The following is a 23166-nucleotide window of genomic DNA, read 5'->3' on the forward strand; positions in this document are numbered from 1 at the left end:
GCCTATAAGGTGTTGTGTCCCTTAGACAAAACGCCTTTTTAATGCATTGGTATTTATTTCCTTTGCTTTATTTAATATGCGCCCACATAAAACTCCTGACACATGGACAACCATGCTCAAGAAGTCTGGTTTTTTTGTTTTTTTTTTAAATGGCATCATCTTTGCCAAACACAGCATCCCCCCCCCCCAAAAAAAATCCAGTAATTATTGAGTTGCATCACATACCCAATACTGTTTCAATTTAAACAGAAGTTGCACCAGACAACTCATAAGAATGGAGTCTAGACATCTGGGACTTAAGAGTTTACTTTGTAGCTTTTAAAGCTGCTCTTTAATCTATTCCAAGAGGGGAAGTTGCATCCCAGTGAAAACTTGACTACTTAATGCTTGGGTAGAGGCTAGATGCTGCTCCAGACCCCATCAAACTATGAAGTGCAGCCCTTTGTGCTAAAAGGAGATGCACTACTACACTTAAGCCTGTTTTTATGCCAAGAACTGAAGCTCAACAGCAGTTGCAATAGAATGTGAAATATTTGCAGATGTGAAATAGCTGCCTTTTAAAGTGAGACTCAGTCCAAAAGGGTCACATGGTAGGGATGCTTTAAGGGAAGATAGAAACACCGCTCTATTCAGTGTGGAGTGAGCTAACTCACAATGCTTAGTCTGTCTCTCTACAGGAGACAATGGAGATTCCTCATATTCCCAGCTGTAAAGGCTGATGTAATAGGGTGTAATAATCAGCTGGCATTTGAAACAGTAGAATTTTGCAAGCCAGCATTTTGTAATTTAATTGCTGTCTAGTGTGGATCCAGCAGGGATTTTGGTAGATTGTGGCAGACATTTGCAGTAGTCAGGGTAACAGGTTGAGACTAAACAGCAGCAGAAAGTTCTTAATTTCAGTTTTTCATGTTTCCTTCTAAAAGTAATCCTCTTACTATCCATTGCATACTTACCTTCTGAAACTCCTCCATGCAGGCAAGCCTCTCCTTCCAGTTACCGCTATCTAGCTGCTGTATGCAAGAGGCTGGGAGGACAGCTGAAGCTCTCTCTTCACACACTTCTATCTGCAGACAGATTACAAGAAGGTTAATAACTGACCAAATGCTCTCTTGTATGCCAGGCAGTAGTCTGATTATTAAAGTGCAGAGGGGGCATAGAGATAACTCTGCCCCAAGGCACTTACTACCAATTAGTAAATCTCCACTGGAGATCCAGAGGAGGAACAATTTTTTCCTTAGTTAAGACAGTGGATGTGAGTTAATGCTTGTGGAAGTGGTATTCAGGAGACATTTAAGTTATGAGAAAAAATACCAGTGCATTGTGATAGGGGAGCTTAAGAGGAAGTTACTGAACTTGTGCAGTAATGATGATTCTTTGAGATGTGTCCCCCTATGGGTGCTCCATTGTAGGTGTCTGTGCCTTGTGCTGCTAATCAAAGAACTTTGGTAGTACTCCCTCCCGTCCAAGCGTGACCTTGTCTGGGTAGAACACAGTAAAAATGGGGTTGCACCAAAGCTCCTATCTCCTGTATCCTTCTGGCAGAGGTAATGGCAATAAGGAACGCCATCTTCATGGAAAGGTGAGTTAGTGAACAAGTGTCCATGGATTCAAATGGTGGTCTAGTCAGTCCTTTTAACACTAGGTTGAAATCCTATTGCGAACTGGGGAGACATTTGTTTTGCCCTTAAGAAACCTCTTTGTAGTCAAGTGAGAGAACATTGAGTATCTTTTGACCTACTTGTGGAAGATTGCAATTGCTGCCAGATGAACCTTCAGCAAACTAATAGAGGAGTCCCAACTTGTTTAAAGACAACAAGTAGTCTAAGACAACAGGTAGGGAGGCTGCAGTAGGGGTGATAAGCTTGGGCTGGCACAGATCTGGAACCTCTTCCATTTCTGAAGGTAGGTACAATGAGTAGTTCCCTTTATACTATGAAACAGCACCTCCTGTACCTCCTCAGAGCAAGATGTCTCTATGTGCTGGAACCATGAAGGAGCCATGCTTGGAGTCACAGAATCCACAAATTGGGATGGAGAGAAGCCTGGTCTACATTGGCGACGGAGGTCGACGTAATGTCACTTACGTCAATCTCTGAAACCCCACGTCTACACTGGCACTGCAGTTCCGTCGACTTACATCGCGGCAAAAATCGACTTAATAAAACCACCTCCGCAAGTGGCGTAGCGCCTACTTCAAATTTATTGATTCGGTTTAGCATCAGTGTAGAAAGAACTGAACTTAAATTGACGTTATTGGCCTTCGGGAGGTATTCCACAATACCCCGATGTGACCGCTCTGGACATTCATGCTCAACTGTAACATGGTAACACTACCCGGAAATGTCCTCTCCCCTCATACCCCGGGCAAATTTGAATTTTCAGTTCCTGTGCAGCCAGTGTGGAGAGAGCTTTGTCGCTGTACTCCTCATGGCTACTGTAAAGCCCAAACGCTCTCCAACATGGAGTCGACCAGAGGTCTTAGATCTCATTGGTCTGTGGGGCAAGGAGTCCATTCTGGCTTAGTTCAGAGCCAGCAAAAGGAATTTGGACATTTAGGGGAAGATATCCCAGGGCATGTTGGAGAAAGGACACAAAAGGGACGTGCAGCAGCGCTGCGTGAAGATCAAGGAGCTGCGTCAGTCATATCAGAAAGCCAGGGAAGCTAACAGCTGTTCTGGCTTCTCACCCAAAACATGCCGCTTCTACAATGAGGTACGTGCAATTCTTGGTGGCAATCCCACCATGGTACCACGCCGCAGCATCGATACCTCCGCTAGGTCACAGTCCACGGACAATAATGAGAAACCCGTGGAGGAGGAGAAGGCTGAGGAGAGCAGGGTGCAGGAGAGCGGGGTGTCCATTCTCCCAGAAAGTCAGGACCTATTCCTGACCCCAGAGCAGTCCAGAAGCACAGAGGACAGCACTAATGATCCTGGGGAAGGCACATCTGGTGAGTTTTTTCTCTTCTTAGCAGTTCTGTCCTTTTACATTAGGTGTGGCGAGGGGTGGGTGGGAGGGGGACCCCCACAGGAAGAAGATTTCAGGCGTTTAGGTGACCGTACTGGGGGGTTACCCACGGAACAGATTATTTATGTGATGAGATATGCTCCGATAATGATCAGTTGATATCTTTCATGTAGAAACTTTCATGTAGGTAATCTGTTATCCTTTCATGATATCTTTCATGTAGGTAATCTGTTATCCTTTGCAAAAGTTTTCTGGGAAGGGCTGCCTTGTTCCCCCCTCCATGGTAGGATACTTTGCCGCGCCATGCTGCAATTAAGGGAGCCTGCATCATAGTGGAACACAGCTGGTACCCTGCTGCAAACCTTCCCTTTCCTCGTGTGTGACCCTCAGGTGATTGATATCGCTCATAGTCACCTAGGGAAGACGGCGCATGTTAAAAATACCTGAGCTATACAGCAGATGCCCTGTACCTCTGTATTCCCCATTGTAGTGTCCTACCAAGTCACTTTGATTACTTTTATTTGGTTTAAGCAGAGACTATATACCCCCCCACCCCGCGCTGTCCGCAGAGCCCCTTGCTACCATCTCTGTAGGGGCACAGCTTGCCGACCCTTCTGGGATGTTAGGAATGGAATGAGGGTCTGTGTTTGCCCTGTGCACTGCATGGGGAGTATTGTCTACATTGTTGCAGTTGTATCATTTTCTTCAGTCTGCTAACAATGGCTACCTTGTGAATTTTTCTTCATTCTGTAGACACCTTGGCCTTGGCCCAACCCTCAAGAAATGCTGCGGAATGACTATCACAGATTAAAAAGGGGGGGGAACCCCCAAGAGATGACATGTTTGGCGAGCTCATGAACGCCCCATGGCCGCAGATACAGAACTCAGAGTGAGGCGGCTGATCTTGTCCCAGAATATGGACATGGACAGGGAGAGTCGCAGAGAAATGCAGGAGCATGATCGCAGTACCAAGCAGGAGAAGCTGCGAATCATGCGCAACCAAGCAGACATGCTCCAGTGGCTTGTGGAGCTTCAGGAGGAACGGAGGCAGGACAGAGTCCTGCTGCAGCCCCTCCATAATGCTCCTCCACCTAGGGCAGCGGTTCTCAACCGGTGGTATGCGTACCACCGGTGGTACTTCGGCGGCGCAGTATGGCACAGCTCGCGTACCACTCAGCCTTCTTCGAATCCGCCACCAAAAGTCCCCTCCCCCCCCGCGAAACCCCGCCACCGCCGAAAGCTCCTCCCACCCACCCACCCCTGCGAAACCCTGCTGCCGAAAAGGGGCAAACGGCGGCAGGGTTTTGGCGGAGGGCATTGTTCCTCCCATGTAACCCTGCTGCCGCAAGTCCCCCCCCCCCTTTTTCCCCGAGTGGTACTTGGGGAAAAAAAGGTTGAGAACCGCTGACCTAGGGCTTTGCTGCCCTGCCTATCCCCCACCCCCAAGAGATCTCGGAGGAGAATGGCCAAGCTGCAGTATGTGCTTGCCTCAGTGGAGGCGAGCAGAAAGCAGTGGCAGACCCACTAACAGCTGGCCAGCAGGCAACCACACTACCCCTTGAGACTGTGAATGAACACTTTCCCCCTTCCTCCATGACTTGAATGTTCACAAGTAAAAGTTTGCATCATTTCAACATGTTTCTTTAATAAATCATATCTTGTTCTGGAGGGATTTGGAGCGTACAGATATGGATTGGGGAGGGGGGTATTTAGCAAAGGCAAACAACATATAGGAATAGAAGTCAGTCCTGAATCTCATTGCAGAACTTGGTTTTCAAAGCTTCCCTAATGCAAAGCGCTCTGCAGTTAGCTCTCAGCGTACTGCTGGCATCTGGCTGCTCATAATTGGTGGCCAGTCTTTCTGCCTCCACAGATGACACACTACAGCCTGCAGCAATTGGGAATTGTTCTGCTCGATGGCTTTTAGCAGGGCAGCCTCGGTGGCATCGCTGTTGCCTGTGCTTTACAGTCTTGCTCTACTTCAAAAATACTCGATAAGCCACAATGTATTTGTGACGCTCACAATGGTAACAGGGCAGAGTTGAGCTGGCTCCATGTCCCCGCAGCAATACCGAGTGCACAGGGAAAAGAAACCGCGAAAATAGGTTTCCTGTTTGTTTGGGGGAAGAAGCGTTGCATCATGCGACGATGAAACTTCTCCAAACAGCCACTGCAGCTAGCTGCACTGTGGGATAGCAACCTACAGTGCACTGCTTTGAATGTCGAAACAACTGTGGTGAGTGTGGATGCACGAGACCTGCACAAACAGCACAGTGTGTACACGCTACACCGACTTAAAAATCGGTGGATGAAAGTTGACTAAGTAAGTAGACTTCACTTGGCAATGTAGTCATACCCAGAGACTCTCTTGTTCTAAGGTAAGGAGCGATCAGTAGAGTCATCAGTGGACATAATGACAGCTGTGACAGGTAAGGGTACCACATCTTGCTGAGCCAGGTGCGAATAATCACTATGATGTTTGCTTTCACTTCTTATTTTCAACAGGACCTTCAGTAATAGAGGGAATGAAGAAAAGGCATAAACAAGGCCCTTGTCCCAAGGAAGGAAGAGAGCATCTCCCATGAAGTGTTGTCCAATCCCTGCTCTGGAGCAGTACTGTGGACATTTCTTGTTCTGGTAAGTAGCAAACAGGTCTATTACTGGCATCCCCCAATGTTGGAATATGTAGTGTAGCATCACCAACTATCTCCCATTTGTGGTCATGTGGGAATTTGTGGCTGAGACTGTCGTGTTGTGTATTCCCAGTAGGTAGATCACGAATATTAGGACGTTGTGGGAGATGCACCAGATCCATAGTTTTAGAGCCTCTATGCACATGGAATGAGACCAAGTACCTCCTTGTTGGTTTATGTAATCATACATGCTGGCCATGTTGTCTGTCATGACCCTTGTGTGCGTGTCTTTGATCAGCGGGACGAAGTGAGCACATGTATTTCTGACCACTCTGAATTCAAGCAGGTTGATGTGAAGGCATCTATTTGTTGGGGGACCATTTGCCCTGTGTTGTTTGACCACGGAGATGCACATGCCATCCTAGGAGGGATGCACTGGTGGTCAGAAGTAGAGATGGGGAAGACTGAGCAAATGGAATTCCCATATGGACGTTTGCTGGGTCCTTCCACCAGTCCAAGGATCACTTGAGTCTGGCAGGCATTGATAGAAGTTTGTTTATATGGTCTCTATTAGGCCTGTAAAACAAACTGAACCATGCCTGGAGGCATCTCATGCGTAATCTGGCACGAGCAATAATTTATGTGCCTGCAGTCATATGCCCCAGAAGCTGAAGGCAACATCTGGCTGAAATTTGTGGGCTGGATTGCATTGTCTCTATCAACGAGGAGAGACTGAGAAATCTGATGTGGTAGGAGTACTTTTGCTTGAGTGGATTCAAGGTTCGTTCCTATGAATTCTAGCCTCTATACCAGTGTTATGGTCAATTTTTGTTCACTGATCTGTAGGTCCAGATTCAGAAACAGATCCCGTGTGGCCTGAATGCCTTGTTGGGCATCTGCGAAGGACCATGCCCTGAGAAGGCAATCGTCCAGGTAAGGATAAATAATTATGCCTTGAGCGTGTAAATGGGCCACCACTGCCGAAAGGACCTTGGAGACTACTTTGGGAGCTGATGAGAGGTACTGCTAGTGGTCCTAGCCCAGCGTGAATCTGGGGTAATGCCTGTGACTCAATATGATGGAAATGCGGAAGTATGCATCTTGAAGGTCGAGGGCCAAGAACCAATCTCCTTCCTCTAATGCTGGAATAATTGTTGATAAGGTAACCATCTTGAATTTCTGTGCTTTGACATATTTGTTAAGCGCCCTGAGGTCCAGTATGGGTCTCCAATCTCCCTTTTTCTTTGGTATCAGGAAGTAGCGAGGGTAGAAGCCTTTGCCTCAGAGATATAAGGGCACAGGTTCTATAGCGCCTACACTGAGGAGATGGTTTACCTCTCAATGTATTAGATTCTTGTGAGAAGAGTCCCTGCAGAGGGACAGAGAAGGATGTTAGGAGGAGGAGGGAGGAGAAAATGGATGGCATATCCATTCTGGATAACATCTGGTACCCACTTGTTGGAGATTATCCATTCCCAGGTGCTGCAGAATGGGATAAAGGCAGTCTCCAAAACGACAGGCGAGGTCTTCCAGTATGTGGTTGCAAGAAAAGCGTTCTGCTGGCACCTTGACCACCCTGTCAAAACTGATGCTTTGAGGTGGAGGGCTGAGACGCAGTTGGTTGGGGTCCCCAGTTGCTTTCACCTAGGGAACCTCTGTTTCTTCCTCTATAGCTTGTAAGCTTTTTCTGATGAGCACTGAGACATGTATTGTGATGACTGGGGCTTAAATGGTGGCTGAGGGCTGTATTTTCTCTTGTAGGCTGACACGTATATCCATAGTGATCAAAAGTTGCCCATGAATCCTTTAACATGTCAAGAGATGTATCAGTCTTTTCGATGAAAAACTTCCGTCTCTTGAGAAGAGAGGTCCTTCACCATAGTTTGGACCTCTTTATGGAAGTCAGACGAATGCAGCCACGCAGCCAGTCACACAATAACAGCCATGAAAATCAAACATGCTGCTGTGTTGGCCACATCTAATGTGTACTGAAAAGAAGTTTTAGCCATCAGCTAGCCCTCACTGGTTATGGCCTTGAATTGGTCTTTATGGGAGTCCAGTAAAGGGAGTGAGTTTAATATAATTCTGGTAGTCTTATTTTGCAAGCAAGGTTTGGTAATTTGCTACACAGAACTGGAGGATGGCTAATGAATATGCCTCCCTTCCAAATAGATCCAGAAGCTTCCAATTTTGGTCTTACAGATGGATTTAGATTGGTGCTGGTGGCCCCCTAGAACTAACCACATCCACAATGATGAAATTGGGAGGCGGATGAGAAAATAGAAATTCAGTGTCCTTTACTGGCACATAATACTTTTTGTCTGTCTGCTTGCGTATTGGCGGGATGGACACAGGGGCCTGCCATATATGACTTTGGCAGGATCCAGGAGTGCCTCATTAACCAGAAGGCCACTCTGGCAGAAGTGGAAGAGTGTAAAATATCCACCAATTTGTGGTGAGACTCAGTCACTTCCTGCAAAGTCCTGTACTTCCAGGACTTTGCCACCCTTTGAGCTAGTTCCTGGAATGATTTAAAATCCATCAGTCATGGATGGCAGAGGGGACATCACCACCTTGTCTGGTGAGGACGACAAGAAATGAGCTTGAGAAGTGTCTTCCTCCATCTCTGCCCAATTGCCTCCCCTGGCTGTTCACGGGGTTCCAAAGCTCTCGAAGACACATCTGAAGGAGGGTGCCTCCTTGCCTTTTGGCATGCCATGCTAGGGGCCTGGGAAGCTTGCTACCTCTGAGCCTGCCAAGAGTCCCAGTACAGTCACTGAGGGCAGGAGGCTGGTACCATGGGTGGCCAAACCACAGAAGCAGAGGGTTGGGTGCCTGGTATCCATAGTGACATTGGGTCCCACATGGCAGATAAGAAGAACAGTGGGAACCCAAGTCCTCTTGCTCACTTTCTGACACTGATGATGAGAAAGGCAGTGTGCGGCAGGAAGATGTCAGGAAGTCCAATGCTCTGGGAAAACTTGGTGTTGGGGCCCCGGTACTGAGTAAGGGCAAGTCCAGTGCATCGGACACAAAGATCCATCACACATCAGAAATCTGGCAGTGCAGATAGCATCAGTACCGGTGGCGAATGTCACTACAGAGATACTTGCATCGATGGAAAATAGAGCATATAGAGTGGGGTTGTGCAGCTTCCACTCATGATTGTTGTGGAAGGAGTTGCTGAGCATGTCCACAAGGGAGTAGCTGGTGCCCAGAAGATGGACAGTATGGAGTGTGATTCCGTGCCAGAGGCACCAGTTCTAAAGGACAACCCGCAGTTCCAGGATGTTGATGTGCATCAGTGCCTCCCTGGGGGACCATAGGCCCTGGGCCATGCGATCCTCTAGATGGGTGCCCCAGCCCACGAGCAAGGCATCTGTGGTGAGAGTGGTTAAGATTTCATGGAGTTGATCCTTCAACTCCAGGAATCCTGATGAGTTGTTTTTTTTTTTTTTTTTGGCATAGCCAACAAAAAACCAAAACAAGCTAACAAAGGAAAATAGCTTCGAGGGAAGCTAAAATTAACAAAACTAAAGGGAATTAATCTGTGAACGGACAGCTCTGAGCATTGTTTCTAGCCCAGGCAGTTGAGAAGGAACTGAGGAGGGAATACCAGCACATGCTGGCTGTCCTCATGGAAGGTGGGGAGCAGTGTATGTGAGTGTTGGACGGACTGCTACCAAAAGTTCTCTGATCAGTAGTGCAGGAATGTAGACACCTACAGTGGAGCACCCATATGGACACTACTCGAAGAAGAATTGAAGCAGAATGATCAGAAAAAGTTAATCAGGCATACTAGAAGGAGAGCAAAGAGTAATCTTGTGCTGTCTGCTCTTAGTTTTAGGGTTAAACAAATTTTAGTGCAGCTTTGCAAATACAATATTTAGCCAGGCAGGCACAAAGTCAATCACCAGTAGGACTGATAATGGGACAAAAACAAATGATATTTTGCATGTCCATTCTAGGAGAATGGATGGGTAGCACTTAAATGTTATTTTAGTGCATTATCCACAGGACGGGAGCTTTTCTCATTCATTCATTCCCACTAGGTTCTTCCCTAGTACTTGCATCTCCCTTGAAGGCTGCATATTTAAACAACCTGTCAGACATGTACAGTTTTTACAACAGTAGCATCAATGTTTATTTTGATTAGGAAAATTCTCATTTTAGGACTCTCCATACAAGAGGTAGGCCTGAATAAGTCACTGGACTATCTACTACTGTACTTCAGACTTTCAGAGGCAAGCTCCAGGATATTCTTAGGTTTCCAAAGCTTTAACTCCAGAGAATACAACTTAGTTACACACATGGTACTTTAAGAGTACTTCCACAGAAATTACATCTTACCTCCCCGCTCCTTCTAAGTGCACAGTTCAGTTGAGAGGCAAAAAGACTCACACTTGGACTACAGACAAGTTCATGAAAGTCCCAACTAATATCTGCATACTGGATTGTACAGAAAATAACTTGATTGGGTGTTTACTAGAGGCTTCATAGTTAAGATTAACAGTTATGAACAGTTCTTCACACATTGTCCCAGCTGCTTTCCCCTGCTTCAGGCATGTCAATCCCAACTTCAGGGCTATTAATTCTACAAAATCAAAAGAATAACCTAACTAGCACTGCACTTTCCATTTCAGAACATAGTACAATACCTACCGAGAGTTCAGGTTCAAATATCTCTTTGGTCTCAGATCCTTTCTTGCCTTTAGTTCCAGCACCTCCTGCACCAGCTACTGCAGTTGGCTTGCCTTTCTTGGGAGGGCCCCCGGACTAAAAAGAAAACAAAAGTTAACAAGGATCAAACTCTTAATTCACCAGAGTTCAGAATCAATATATAAAATCAAAGAGTCTTGCTTTCCAACATTCCATACTCTACTTCCAAATATACAATTAAGGAGACTTGAGTCTTCCATAACAATGTGATTGGACAAACAAGTTGTTAATTTTAATTGTAGTAGAGTGCAACAGGCAGGGAGATAAATGAGCTAGCTCAAATCAGACATCTTATTTCCAGGATAGTAAACTTCAGGAATTGGGTAGAATAGTAGTGAGGTTGAAGGCAGTGAAAATAGAAGGGTACATTGTTCATTTGAAAAGGGTTAAAGAACAATAAATTAATTTCCTTTGAGATTGCAGTCAGGTATAGTGTGGCTGGCAGTCTGGAAAAATAAAGTTAAGTTTTTCACTGTCGTACTAAGCAGATGTCCGAGATTCCTGATCAGTTTGAATATTCACTTCTGCATTCCTTAACAACTGTTTGGCCAAGCAAAGGTGAAGGAAGGGTGCTAAGACAACATGCTGCTTAAAGCCTTTTTTTTAAATTTAATTATCACACTGATTTTTTTTTTTTTTTAAATCCAGTGGTGATTTACACAACAACATTTGATAATCAGGAAGATATAACAACACTCCAGAGTATGTTTATTGCAAGAGCAACACTTTGGCTTTAAGAGTGTTCTGACTTCAGTATGTGTTACTACTACACTAGCGTGCCCAAATGTGTTATTGCTTACACAGTTCAGAGCCCTTTGAAGGTATTCAGTGGGCTGCCCTGCAGTGTCACATCATCAGGATTTAGCATTAAAACACAAGCAAGGAATCATTTAGAGGACAGATAAAGATGGCAGAGTTCTCAATTTTATACCAGGTTTTTAAAAAAAAAGAGTATAGGATGCATCCTTTTGAAGCCTGTTACTGCATATCAACTACTCCTACCCAAGAGGTAGAACAGGAACAGAAGAAAAGATTTGTTCTGATTAACTTGTGGACTAGGTTCCCAAAGGGCTGCAACTGGAGGAAATTTAACAGGCCAACTTTGGATTTTCAAGCAGTAACTATCTTGGGCCATCATGTGCAAGGCAGACTGTCTATATTCCACTTACCTTGGCAGCAGGTGCCTTTTTCAGAGGTCCTGATTTGGCTGAAGTGTCTTTTGTATCTTTGTCCCCAGCAGCCCCTGAAAGAACTGAGGTCTTTCCAGCAGCAGGTTTGCATTCCTTTTTATCAGCTGCTCCACCTGTGTTCTTACCATAAGCCAGCTCCACCTTTTCAGCACACTCTTTAATCTAAGGAGCAATGTTAAGAGATCAAAGCCATTTAAGTACAGTTGCAGCATCTAACCAGCCAAAGCTACCAATACAGAGCAAGCCTTGAACCGCTGCAGCTCCATGAAAAGCATACAAGTTGTTTTACTATCAAAAAGCTAATGCTATTTAAAGCAGCATTTAGCAATGTTATCAGGACAATGGCATCAATCTGAACTTCTAGTCCATGCAGTACAGTCTCAATGTGTGTATATACAACTTCCATTGATGCAAGTGGAAGATATGTATACAGAGAGGAAGGCCTTTGAGAATTTTCCTCAAGAGAATTAAGGCAGTTAAAAGGAAAAGTCAGTCTTTACAGCAGGTATTACTGAATGACACTTCATACAGTTTTAAGCTTATTTAACAAAAGCCTGTCAGCAGCTACATGGGTGAATACCTCACTCTGAAAGGACAAGGTCTATACATGGTGTTATAAAGGATTTGAAGTTTAACTAGGGCCATAGCCATATGACACAGTCCCAAACCCCATCTTGTAAAAAGGAGAGAAGATAGACTTCTATATTACAGACACCACAACCTCCAAGCCAATAAGAGGCCTTGTATCTAGATCAGGATTTAAGGTGCAATGTTAACTAACATATGCTAACAAGTTTTAGAAGTCAGTGCCTTTAACAATCCTAAACTGACCAAGTTACAGCTGGCAGGTGAGGGAAGAGAAGAAGTGAACATCACACCTTTAAATACTAGTCCACATAAAACCTGAGAGAATACACCTTGATGACTGATTATTCCCTACATGGGTTTTAATAAGTTTGTTACCCACACCACACTAGACACTGCAGAGGTCTGAAAGCCCTTCACTAGCCACTATATAAACAGCTTCCTGTCCAAATCCATAAGCTCACCCGATCAAGTTTGAGTTTGTCCACGTCTGCTAGGAAAGGGTTCACAGCTTTCTCTCCAGCCACCTTCAGGGCCGTGCCTAATGCTTCAAATGCAGCATCTCTAACTTCAGGGGCAGAATCATTGATATGCTGTTGAGAGGATTCATTTGTAAAGAACAAGGTGAGTATTAAGTACTGTTATAAATTATAATAGCAATGTCCTATTTTTACTTTAAATACTTCTGGTAAAGAGTGGATTGTATGAAGACATATCAAAGGGAGAAGGTATTAGACTAGTCCACTGGCTAGTAGTTATTCTAAAGCTTCGGGCCCCTTCAATTTCATTTTATGACAGAGTGGTGTAGAAGTTTAGTTTGGTGGAATATGCTATTATAATATCATGAGTAGGCCTCGTCACCAGGAGTCTCTCTGGAGTCAGTGATTTCCAGACTTTGTCTTAAAACTCCACCTGTTCCCTAGGGAAGAGTCCTTCTGTATTCAAGAAACTAAACAGGACAAAGAACGTTATTGCACTGGAATAAAGGAAACTAGCCTCCACTGCTGCCGCCAACCTTCCCAATTACTCTACTTGGTGCACCAGAGTACATAAAGCTTCGCTACGTGGTACTCCCTATCAGAAAGGCTTCTCATCTCACCCAATCCAATGCTTTCATCATAACACACTGCTTCCCAGAGAAGAATAATCCATCCTGTTTTACCTTGAGAAGAGCAGCACAGAAGGGTTTTAGCAGGCTCTTTGGCAGGGTAGAAGGTGTGCAGTGACGAAAGCTTCTTGCAATGAACAGGGATGTCTGCTGCTTGATTGTTGGGTTTTTGTTGTCCATCACAGCCAAAATATCCTCACTTATGTTCTGCAATGTAGTCTAAAAGGTTGGGCATGTGAACTGGTTAGCTTCAGCAGAGGGATAAGAGAAGAGTCTGCTGAAATAACCAGCGTGACCGATTCTCAGTAGCACAGCACAGAGTTTATACACTTGTCCTTACCGTAAGGAAGATTGCATCAATGGCTTCCTGCAGGGCCTGCACAACCTGAGGTTTCTTCTCTTTAAACTTCTCCAGGATAGTTGGGACAACCTGTTTTGTTTTGTTTTTTAAAAAAAACATAATACATCAATTGCCTAACTGCAAAAAAATCCAACAAAAATCCACCCTTCATGTCAACACCCACCCCAATGAGATACTTCGTTCCCTCATGATTCATGAGCACATGCAAGTAGTTAAGGACCCAACTCTCCTCCCTCCCCTGTCACAGCGACAGAACAGTATCAGGAACCAGCTCCTGCTGGCCCCACATGCCACCAATACCACTGGAAGAAGCAGGGGACTGGCCTTCATGCATTTATGAGAATTTTAGGAAAAAAATCTCATTTGTTTTTAAATGTTAGTGAGGTGGAGACACTTTTCTTAACACCTCCCTCCAGCACAAGAGCCACCACCACAGGAACAAGGCTGCCAAAGGGCTCTGCGCTCTGAAGAAGCAGCCCTGAGCCCTAGTCCTGCTCCTCCAGCCTCTGCTGCCACCGGTTGGTCAGAAAGCCACTTTACAGCTGTAGTACTTATTTTTAGGCTGAATTAGTCACCCCTTTTCTCTTCTCTCCACTCCATCTCCTCTCCAAAGCAGATAAGAGCAACAGGGACATCATGAGATCTGAAAGTGTGTGTCAAGGAAATGGATGCCTGATACCATCAACACCTCTTTTTTGTTGGGCTTATCACCATCATCATCTCCCTTGTTATGCCACCATGGTTCTAGCACCCCTACAAATACTCCAGGAACACACTGCTCCAGCATCACTTATTCCCACGACTCAGCCAGATGACAGTTGCTAAAAGGATGTCTTTCCTACGGCATTTAGCAACCCACACAACTAGTTCCTCCACTCTGATCATTCTATGGCCCATTTCACTTATCACAGTCCAGACAGAAAGAGAGGAACTGCAAAATAATCAATAGAGTAGACATAAGAAACCAGATTCCAGACATTTAATACCTACAGAATACCTGCAGAGGACCACTACCAAGGAATGAGCGGGAAGCAGACAGCACAAAGCAAAATAAAAAAAATGGGAGAGTTCAATATGCGTGTTGAAAGACTACAGATGCAAAAGCTCTGAAACATCTTCTCACAGATGATCTCCAGGCCAACCCATAGAGCTGCTCATACCCTGAACCTCATCTTCAGCCTCAATATTAGTATCACAGTCATCACAATCCAGCAACTGTCTTTAACAGATCACCACGTCATCAAGACAGCCATCAGGGATCTTCCAGCTTCCAGGCAATAAGACTTATCCCAATTTGACCACAAAAAGACTCCTGGATTCCAACAAATCCCAAGGTAAATGAAAGGAAAATGAAAGGACAGTCACACTCAAGACCAGGAATTGAAGATTTTGTGAATCACTGTATTCTAGCTTGGAACGTCAACATGCTGGCCTTGTAAAGGCCCCTTACGCCTATCACCTGGACTGATCTACTTGGTTTTCTGAAACTCTGCCTCAAATGAACAAAGAGGGTGGAAACTAGCACCAGCAGCAGAAAACAGATTGATACAAACTGGATGAAACAATGAATTCCTCCAAGCCTATGAGGCGGCTGTGGAGGCCAAGAGAACATTCCTATCAGCCTCCACTGAATCCACCAAATACCACCCCCCTAAAGGAGCTATCCAAGGCAGTAAACTGCTTCAATCCTAAATGCCGATAGCTAGAGCCCTGTGCAGATATAAAATTTGTAAACATGGCCTGAGGATATAAAGCAATTATCTGCAAATTTGCAGGACTCTAGATATAAAATTTGGATCCACGATCCACAAACATGGATCCACATCCATCCACGATCCACAAACATGGTCCACATCCATGGACATAAAGCAGATTTGCTGGGCTTTACTGATGGTGCTCAATTCTGATGCTGGCTAAGTGCTGTGAAGAACTGTCATCCTATTTGGCTGAAAAGATTATGCACATTCAAGAAGGTTTCCCAAAATATCTAGATCTGTCCAGCCTATACCTACTAATCTACAGCCCTGTGTGCATTCCTGGAGTTCAATACATTCACTCAGCAAAAAAGGTGCTGGACACTCTCTAGGGTGTCTTGACCCATGCCCTTCTTGGCTTTTGAAAGAGTTATGAGCAATGGATACCACTCCTGGCCAAAATAGCCAACATGTTATTCAGGGAAGGAATCTTTCAAACAAGCAACAGTCTGGCCAACACTGAAGAAACTCACAAATGTCTGTTTTAGCTAACTAATACCAAGCGTCAAGCCTCCCATTACTGAGCAAGCTCTGAGACAAGCTAGCCAAAGGCTGAGTTCAAGCTCAACTAATTGAAGCTAATATTCTAGACCCAGCACAGTCTGGATTCAGGCCACGACAGGGAATTGAAACCACTTCAGTAGCACTGATGGACGATTTCCTATTGTCATTGGCTAGAGGACAAACATCATTCTCTGGACCTCTGTAGAATTTGATGTTGTTGGCCATAAAAATATTGCAGCCTCACCTGAAAGAAGTTGCAGGCATCACAGGAAATGCACTAAAAATGGTTTGAGCCCTTCCTGGAGGGACACATTGGAAGAGTGGTGATGGGAAACTGCACCTCCACCACCAGACCATTCACTGGGGAGTCCGACAGATCAATTCTCTCTCCAATCCTATTCAACATATACATGCAACACTAGGTCAAGTAGGTCAACTAGGTCAATGACATGGACTCAAATGCCAGCAAAATGCAGATGAAACAATTCTATCTATCCTTCATCACGAGACCATAGCAATATCACCAACATGGCTTGCATGAGATTAGCTCTCAGATGGAAAAACAGGTTGAAGCTGAACTTGAGCAAGATGGGTGATGCTCGTGGGCAGAGGAAAGCATTTAAGAGTTTGCTGCCATAGTGCAGTTTCCTTTGGTTGAAGGCACACACCCACAATGGATTAATTCAGTCTATACCTTAGCTGCACTCTTTGACCCCTCACTGACATTGAGCTCTCACATAGCAGTATCCACGAGTAATGCTTTCTAGCCATGAGAGAATGATAGGAGACTCCAGCCCATCCTGGCCAATGATGACCTGGTCACAGTTACTCATGTTGTCATCACTTCTTGGCTGGACTACAGTAATGCAGTATGCCTGGCAATGCAGCTTTCACGATTTAGGAAACCCCAACTAGTACAGAACACTGAAATCTCTCCCCCAGCAATGCAGGCTACTGTGAACTCATGAAATCTGTCCTCTACTCTCTACACTGACTGACCATAGAACGCCAAACCAAAGTTCAATATCTCTTTCTTTGCCTTCAAAGCACTTCATGACCTGCACCCTGGATATCTAAAAGACCCTCTAAAGCTCCCAGACCAAGACAGATCAACAACTTTACTCCACTGGCACAATTGAACACTCCATGATAAGGTAAAACTTGTCTGTGTAGCAGACAGTGCTTTCTCAGGGGCCAACCTGAGACTGTGGATTGAACTCCCCAGGAACTAAGGACTATTATGAACCTTACCACCTGCTGTCCCAAGTGCAAGGCATATTTCTTTGACCTGTTTTTATTAACATTTTGCAATACTTGGAGTATATTTTTACATGAATGTACACATACCTAAAACCTACCAAAATGAGACATTTCATTGTGCACACTTCTTCCCTTAGGGAGAGAATGACTAACATGTGACAGAAGTATGTCACATTGCTTTTAATGCACTACTGGAAAGTGCTCATACACCAGTGATGAGTGCAGTATAACTGACATAGAACAGAAATAAAGACAGGGAGTTAATAATCCTATTGTGCTATTGGTACCTCAGGAAAGGGCTAAATGTATGGACATTCAATTCATAGATGAGAAAGTCCCAAAATTTAGGGCTGAAGTAACTAGGGAAGTTGGGCAGACAGCAAGAAGAAATTCACTTGTGAAATCTCCTTCCCACCCACCTTCCTAGTATGTGGAACTCAGCAGGTTCTATGTTATCTGCAATGAGATTCTTACTAACTGAAGTCAGAGTTGTTTAAGTGAAAGCTAATGTACAGCCTAGTGTAAACTGGCTTAAGATAAAATTTCTATCATATTACCAACCCCTGGGTTCAAATGCACCCAGCTAGGATCAAGAACAGATTTTTATGTAGAGTGACTTCAACACAATCAAACTGATTAAATCAAACTTCAATAGAATATCAATGTATTTGACTCCGTAAGTGCTCATACTATGTACATAGCATAGCAACCATTAATCCTTAAACTAAATATTGGCCAACAACTCACAGGAAAAGTCTAATTTCTTAGAAAAACTGGCCAAACCAAAGTTCTAGAAAATGGCTGTATACAAAGTTTGTGCAAGTCAGATGCATATTATAGTACTGAACAAAGCATAGGCTCAGAACAATTCCACCACTCCACCTATTTCACAACTATGACATGTATCCTCGCCTCAGAATTTAGCTGCAGAATCTCAGCTTTTTAAAATTATGTTACTATCTCTGCAGCTATAAGGGCCAACTTTTAGAACACAAACCAAGTGTAAACAGAGGCAATGATGCTTGCTTGTGTCTCCCTGAAACACAAGCTTAGACAATGTCCCATTCATCTCAATCTGGGCCCTCTAAACTCAAGTGATTCCGCAGCAGAGAGGATTTAGCATTTTCCCAATGTCCAAGAACTCAGCATTTTTACAACTGAATTTGCCATTCTGCTACAGCCATGCACCTCAGGTCTCTCTTCTACCCCGCTAGGCCCTACCTTCAGCTCCCACTTATTCTCCACAAGAGTATAAATTGAATTATAGTGCATACTCCCTGCACTGCACCTCAGAGCCAGTTAACAATGGTCCAGACAGCCAAAATTGGAGCCTAGCTTGCAGCCAGAGAGCAGGGGGAGCCAGAATCTTAGTCTGGCAAGTTTGACTGCCTAGAGAAGAGAATATCAGCTGAGACCTGAGAAATCAGGGAGATAAGCCATTCAAGTCTACTACAAGCTCCCCTTCTTTCCCATCAACTGGCATTTTAGGTCAGTGAATATTTTCTTCTGAGCTACTGAACTGTTTTTCTGTGGGTGTTTCTCTCGTGATGAGGGAATAGGAATAAAGGGTATTTGAGGCCAGTAGAACAAATTAAATATTGCCATGGAATTTAAGAATTATTTCTGCAATGATGCTGAACCCTGCTCATGCTCAGCAGTGAAGAACAGGAAACAAACAAGGACCTTATAACTTAATACTACAACTTTCACCCCTTAATCCAGCAAGTATCAAAACAGTAGAAGAAACATGTGCATATCAAGTTTACTTTGTTTAAAAACAGAAATGCCACACCCTGGTAGTCATTAAAAGGAGTAGTTTTTTAAAGCAGTTTTATTATTCTCACCACATCAAGGAGGAAATGCAGAATGAAATAAATACTACTTACTTGTCCTGCATATTGTCCAAATTTCTTCCTGAGGCCTGTAGCCAGTCCAGCAAGGCATTTGGCAGCCAAAGCAACCAACATGACATTTGTGTCCTTTCCAACAACCTGCAAAGGAAGGACAGCATTACAGGTTAACAGGGCCAGATTTCAGAGAGTCAGGAGAAGTTTAGGCAGAAGACTACTGGCATTGAAAGGATGGCCAAAGCGGCTATACAAGCTGCAACTGTGAGTGCACTTACCCAAAGTTAAGAGTCAAACAGGTACTTGGAATACCAACTCTAACTGGGCCATAATTTCATTCAATCCCAGAAGGATACTACTGAAGCAACATTTATCATTCAGTGAACTGCAGTAGTCCTGGCCAGTCAATGAAGTTCCCATCACATGCTATCACAGTTTGTAACTACCACTTTCTGCTCAGAAAACTTTAGGATGTTCAGATACAAGGTATGACTTGCAAGGACTTAAGAGACATTTTGTTTGGTTGCTTCTATGATAGGCCTAACACTCAATACACACATGTACACACTTTACAGAGTGCATGATAGATCCAAGCTCAAAGGCAATCAGAGATGAGATTCTTGATCTTTCCACAAAGAATTCTACTCTCTCCAACTGAATCTGCACCAACTGAATGTGTGTCCTGGAAAAAAAGATTTTTTAATAGTGGCTGATCTCAAAAAGGTTCATTTCAGGACAACCTTTAAATGGATGTATTTAGTGAGGCACACTTTGTTACTGGCAAATTTAAAAGTCACAGTCAGGAAGCTGTATGGCTTTCTGATGGAAGAGTAAGTCAAGGGCTGGATAAGACAAGACTTCCCCAATATCTACTTGTACTTGTGCAATTCCAGACAAGCAGAAAGAAGAAGTCTGCTGCTTAATCCCAAACAGGCAGCCAAAGCCCTAAAAAACTTCAGTCCCCTAAGGGAGAGTTGAGCAGGGAAAGGATTTTGCACCCTGCTGCCCCCAAAAATCAGATTTGAAAGTTAGGATTGTAATAAATCAAATGTAAGCATTAAATTGCCACTATTTTTGCACCTTCATAAGCAGACTATTTGGTCTGAAGGTAAAAAGAATATGACCAATCCCTACAGACTTGTGAACAAGGAATTGCCATACTAGGCTATAGACTACTGGTCTGATCCATCTCCAACTGTAGGTGCCACTCCACCTATGTCAAAGAAAGGTCCAAGAAGCCACACAGTAGGATGTTGTGCAATAACCTGCCCAGAGTGTTATAGGACAGAGGGGAAGTTTCTTTCTAACCCCCATTAGAGGTTCCCTTTTTCTCTGACGAATGGGGTTTATAGCCCTTCCATATCTTCTTTTAAATCTTTACTATAAGAACCTTGAATACTGTTATTTGTATAACCATCCAATCTTTTTCCAAATCTAGTTAAGCTCTTGGCCTCTGATATTACATAACAATGTATTCTTCAGGCTAATTGTGTGTTGTGTAAAAAAGTTTGCTATCTTTCAATGTCACTGAGAACCCCCTGTTCTTATTAAAATAATAGCATCCAATCTATCTTCTCTTGTTGTTCTCATGTTATTTTGAATATCTTTCTTCTATTCCCTCTTATTTGCTTCAAATGTAAACACTCCAAAATTTCTTCCATTCTTCATAGGGATGTTTTCCATGATTAATCATTTATAATCTCCAAATCTCCTCTAATTCTGCTATATTCTTTCTGAGGAAGGGTGACCAGAATTGAACATAGTATTCAAGGTGAGAAGAGAAAGTTACTCACCTCGTGCAGTAATCGAGGTTCAGTGAGATGCGTGTTCCTGTGGGTGCTCCACTTCAGATGTCGGTGCATCCCGGTGCCACTGCCTCCCGGTGCCGCCACTCGGATATTTGTGCAGCAGTGCCTGTATGGTCCGCGCATGCACGGGTGGGGTCTCATGACACTGTTGGCATCTTAACTGCCACTTGCGCAACCCCCTCAGCCCAACCCCCTCAGTTCTTTCTCTACCAAAAGTAGATATACTTCTGAATAAATACTCCGAAGTAGAGGGGAGGAGAAGGGGTAGTGGAGCACCCCCAGGGAAACAGATCCCAAAGAACCTCAGTTACGGCAGAGGTGAAGAACAGAAAATTACTCAAGTGTTGTCCCTGTGGGTGCTCCACTTCAGGTGACTACAGACCAGTGTCCCGCTATTGGCAGGGGGACTTCGGAACAGACTCAGTAACCAATGATAGAACTGTGGATCCCAATAGAGCATCCATATCAGCGATATCTGTGATAGCGTAATGTCTTATAAATGTGTGCTCGGAAGTCCACATAGTCACCCTGCACATTTCAGAAATAGGGACATTGAGGAAGGCAACAGAGGTTGCCATTGCTCTAGCAGAGTGGGCTCGAATACAGGATGGAGGCTTTGACCCTGACGGTTTGTAACATAGATGAATACACCCTGATATGCATCTAGATAGTTTTTGAGTGGATATTATGTTACCTTTTGAACGTTCTGTCATGGAAAGTCTCGTTGATTTGCGAAAGTCTTTAGTTCTGCTGAGGTAGAATAACAGTGCTCTGCACACATCTAGTGTGTGTCAACAAGCCTCGGATTGATTTTTGTGTGGCTTGGGGTAAAATGTTGGTAGATATATGGCCTGGTTAATATGGAAAGAGGAGGATACCTTCGGTATGAATTTTGGATGTGGTCTCAGTGACACTTTGTGAAAAATAGTATGGGGGGTACGCCATGAATGCCTCTAGCTCTCCTATTCTTCTTCTTGCCAAGATAATGGCAACTAGGAATGGCACTTTCATCGACAGATGGAGGAGAGAACAGGTGGCAAGAGATTCAAAGGAGGACGTGTGAGTCCCCTTAATACCATGGTTAAGTCCCAGGCTGATGTAGGCTTGCGTATTTCTGGGTATAAATTTTGGAGTCCTGTCAAGAAGATCTTCATGAGTGGGTGTGAAAAAAATAGGTGAGGCTTGCCCACTTTGGTGGAATGCACTAATGGCTGGCAAGTGAACTTTGATAGAGATAATCCCACCATCTTTAAATTGTAGTAGGTAGTCATGGATCAGTGGTAGAGGTGCTGCTATCGCTGTTATGTTTTTGGAGTGGCACCATATTGTAAATCTTTTCCATTTTTGTAGATACGTCTTGCGAGTGGATGGTTTCCTACTGTTAAGCAGTACATTTTGGACCTGTAACAAACAGATTCTCTCTATCAGTTGGAACCAAGGAGCCTTCAGGCTGTCAGATGGAGCATGCCCAGATTGGGGTGAGTAGTCCTGCCGCCATTGTGTGTTAAGTGGTCTCTCTCCATCAGGAATCTTATCGGGGTGCAGACAGACATTTTTGTCAGATATGGGTACCATGATTGTCTGGGCCATGCTGGAGCTATGAGTATGATCAAGGAGCGATCCCGTCGTATCTTGTTTATTACTCGTGTAGCAAAGGGATTGGTGGGAATGCATAGAGTAGCACAACCTTCCACTTGATTAAGATGGTTACCATCTCTTGGAAACGCTGTGACCCGCTCTGGAGCAAAACTGGTTGCGGTTCTTCCTCGTCGCAAAGAGATCCATTGATGGTGTGCCCCATCACTGAAAAATTTTGCATAGGACTGTGTTACTGATCTCCCATTCGTGTTCCAGCCCAAAATTTCCTGCTCAATATGTCGGCTGTTCTGTTCATGCATCCTGGGACGTATGAAGCAGATATGTCTATATCTTGCCTTATGCACCAATTTATGGCTTCGGTGCAAACTGAATGAGAGCGGGCGCCCCCTTACCTGTCTTTCATGTTCTGGATGATTTGTGTTTTATTTGTGGCAGGAAGTGGGCGCATGCTTTGTGTATTGCTCTTAGTTTGAGAAAGTTGATGTGTAATTGTGCCTCTACCTGAGTCCATTGACCCTGGACAGTGAGGCCTTGCATGTGTGCGCCCCATCCTATCAATGAGGCGTCCATAGTGATTATGACTGATGGTATCAGCTTTTGGAATGGTGTGCCTGTGAATAAGTTGCACTCGTGGTGCAGTGGATAGGCCAAAGGGTAACACCATATATTGGTAATGTTCTGACCCTATTGTAAACCAAAAGGAACCATCGATGAGACGGGTGTATGGTAATATGAAAGTAAGTGTCCTTTAGGTCGAGGGCGGAGAACCAATCTTCTCATTCCAATGTAGGGATGATCATTGCTAATGAGACCATTTTGAACACGAATGTA

The 23166-nt window shown here is 44.2% G+C and overlaps 1 protein-coding gene across 8 annotated transcripts in view; it reads right to left on the minus strand.

Moving 5' to 3' along the window:
* Nucleotides 1-23166, minus strand: part of CKAP5 (cytoskeleton associated protein 5) — a 100397-nt gene that overhangs the window by 43621 nt on the left and 33610 nt on the right. For all 8 annotated transcript variants that reach the window (XM_067557672.1, XM_067557671.1, XM_067557670.1 and 5 more), the window contains exons 9-15: nucleotides 18968-19072; nucleotides 13543-13632; nucleotides 13257-13421; nucleotides 12559-12687; nucleotides 11489-11671; nucleotides 10263-10376; nucleotides 954-1064 (exon numbers count right to left, since the gene is read on the minus strand). In XM_067557672.1, coding sequence (XP_067413773.1) covers nucleotides 954-1064; nucleotides 10263-10376; nucleotides 11489-11671; nucleotides 12559-12687; nucleotides 13257-13421; nucleotides 13543-13632; nucleotides 18968-19072 — 897 coding nt within the window. The remainder of the gene's footprint in view (nucleotides 1-953; nucleotides 1065-10262; nucleotides 10377-11488; nucleotides 11672-12558; nucleotides 12688-13256; nucleotides 13422-13542; nucleotides 13633-18967; nucleotides 19073-23166) is intronic.

The sequence above is a fragment of the Emydura macquarii genome, unplaced genomic scaffold (genome assembly GCF_026122565.2).
Source record: "Emydura macquarii macquarii isolate MOO-44397 ecotype Brisbane River unplaced genomic scaffold, CSIRO-AGI_Emac_v2 contig_1876, whole genome shotgun sequence".
Taxonomy (NCBI): domain Eukaryota; kingdom Metazoa; phylum Chordata; order Testudines; family Chelidae; genus Emydura; species Emydura macquarii.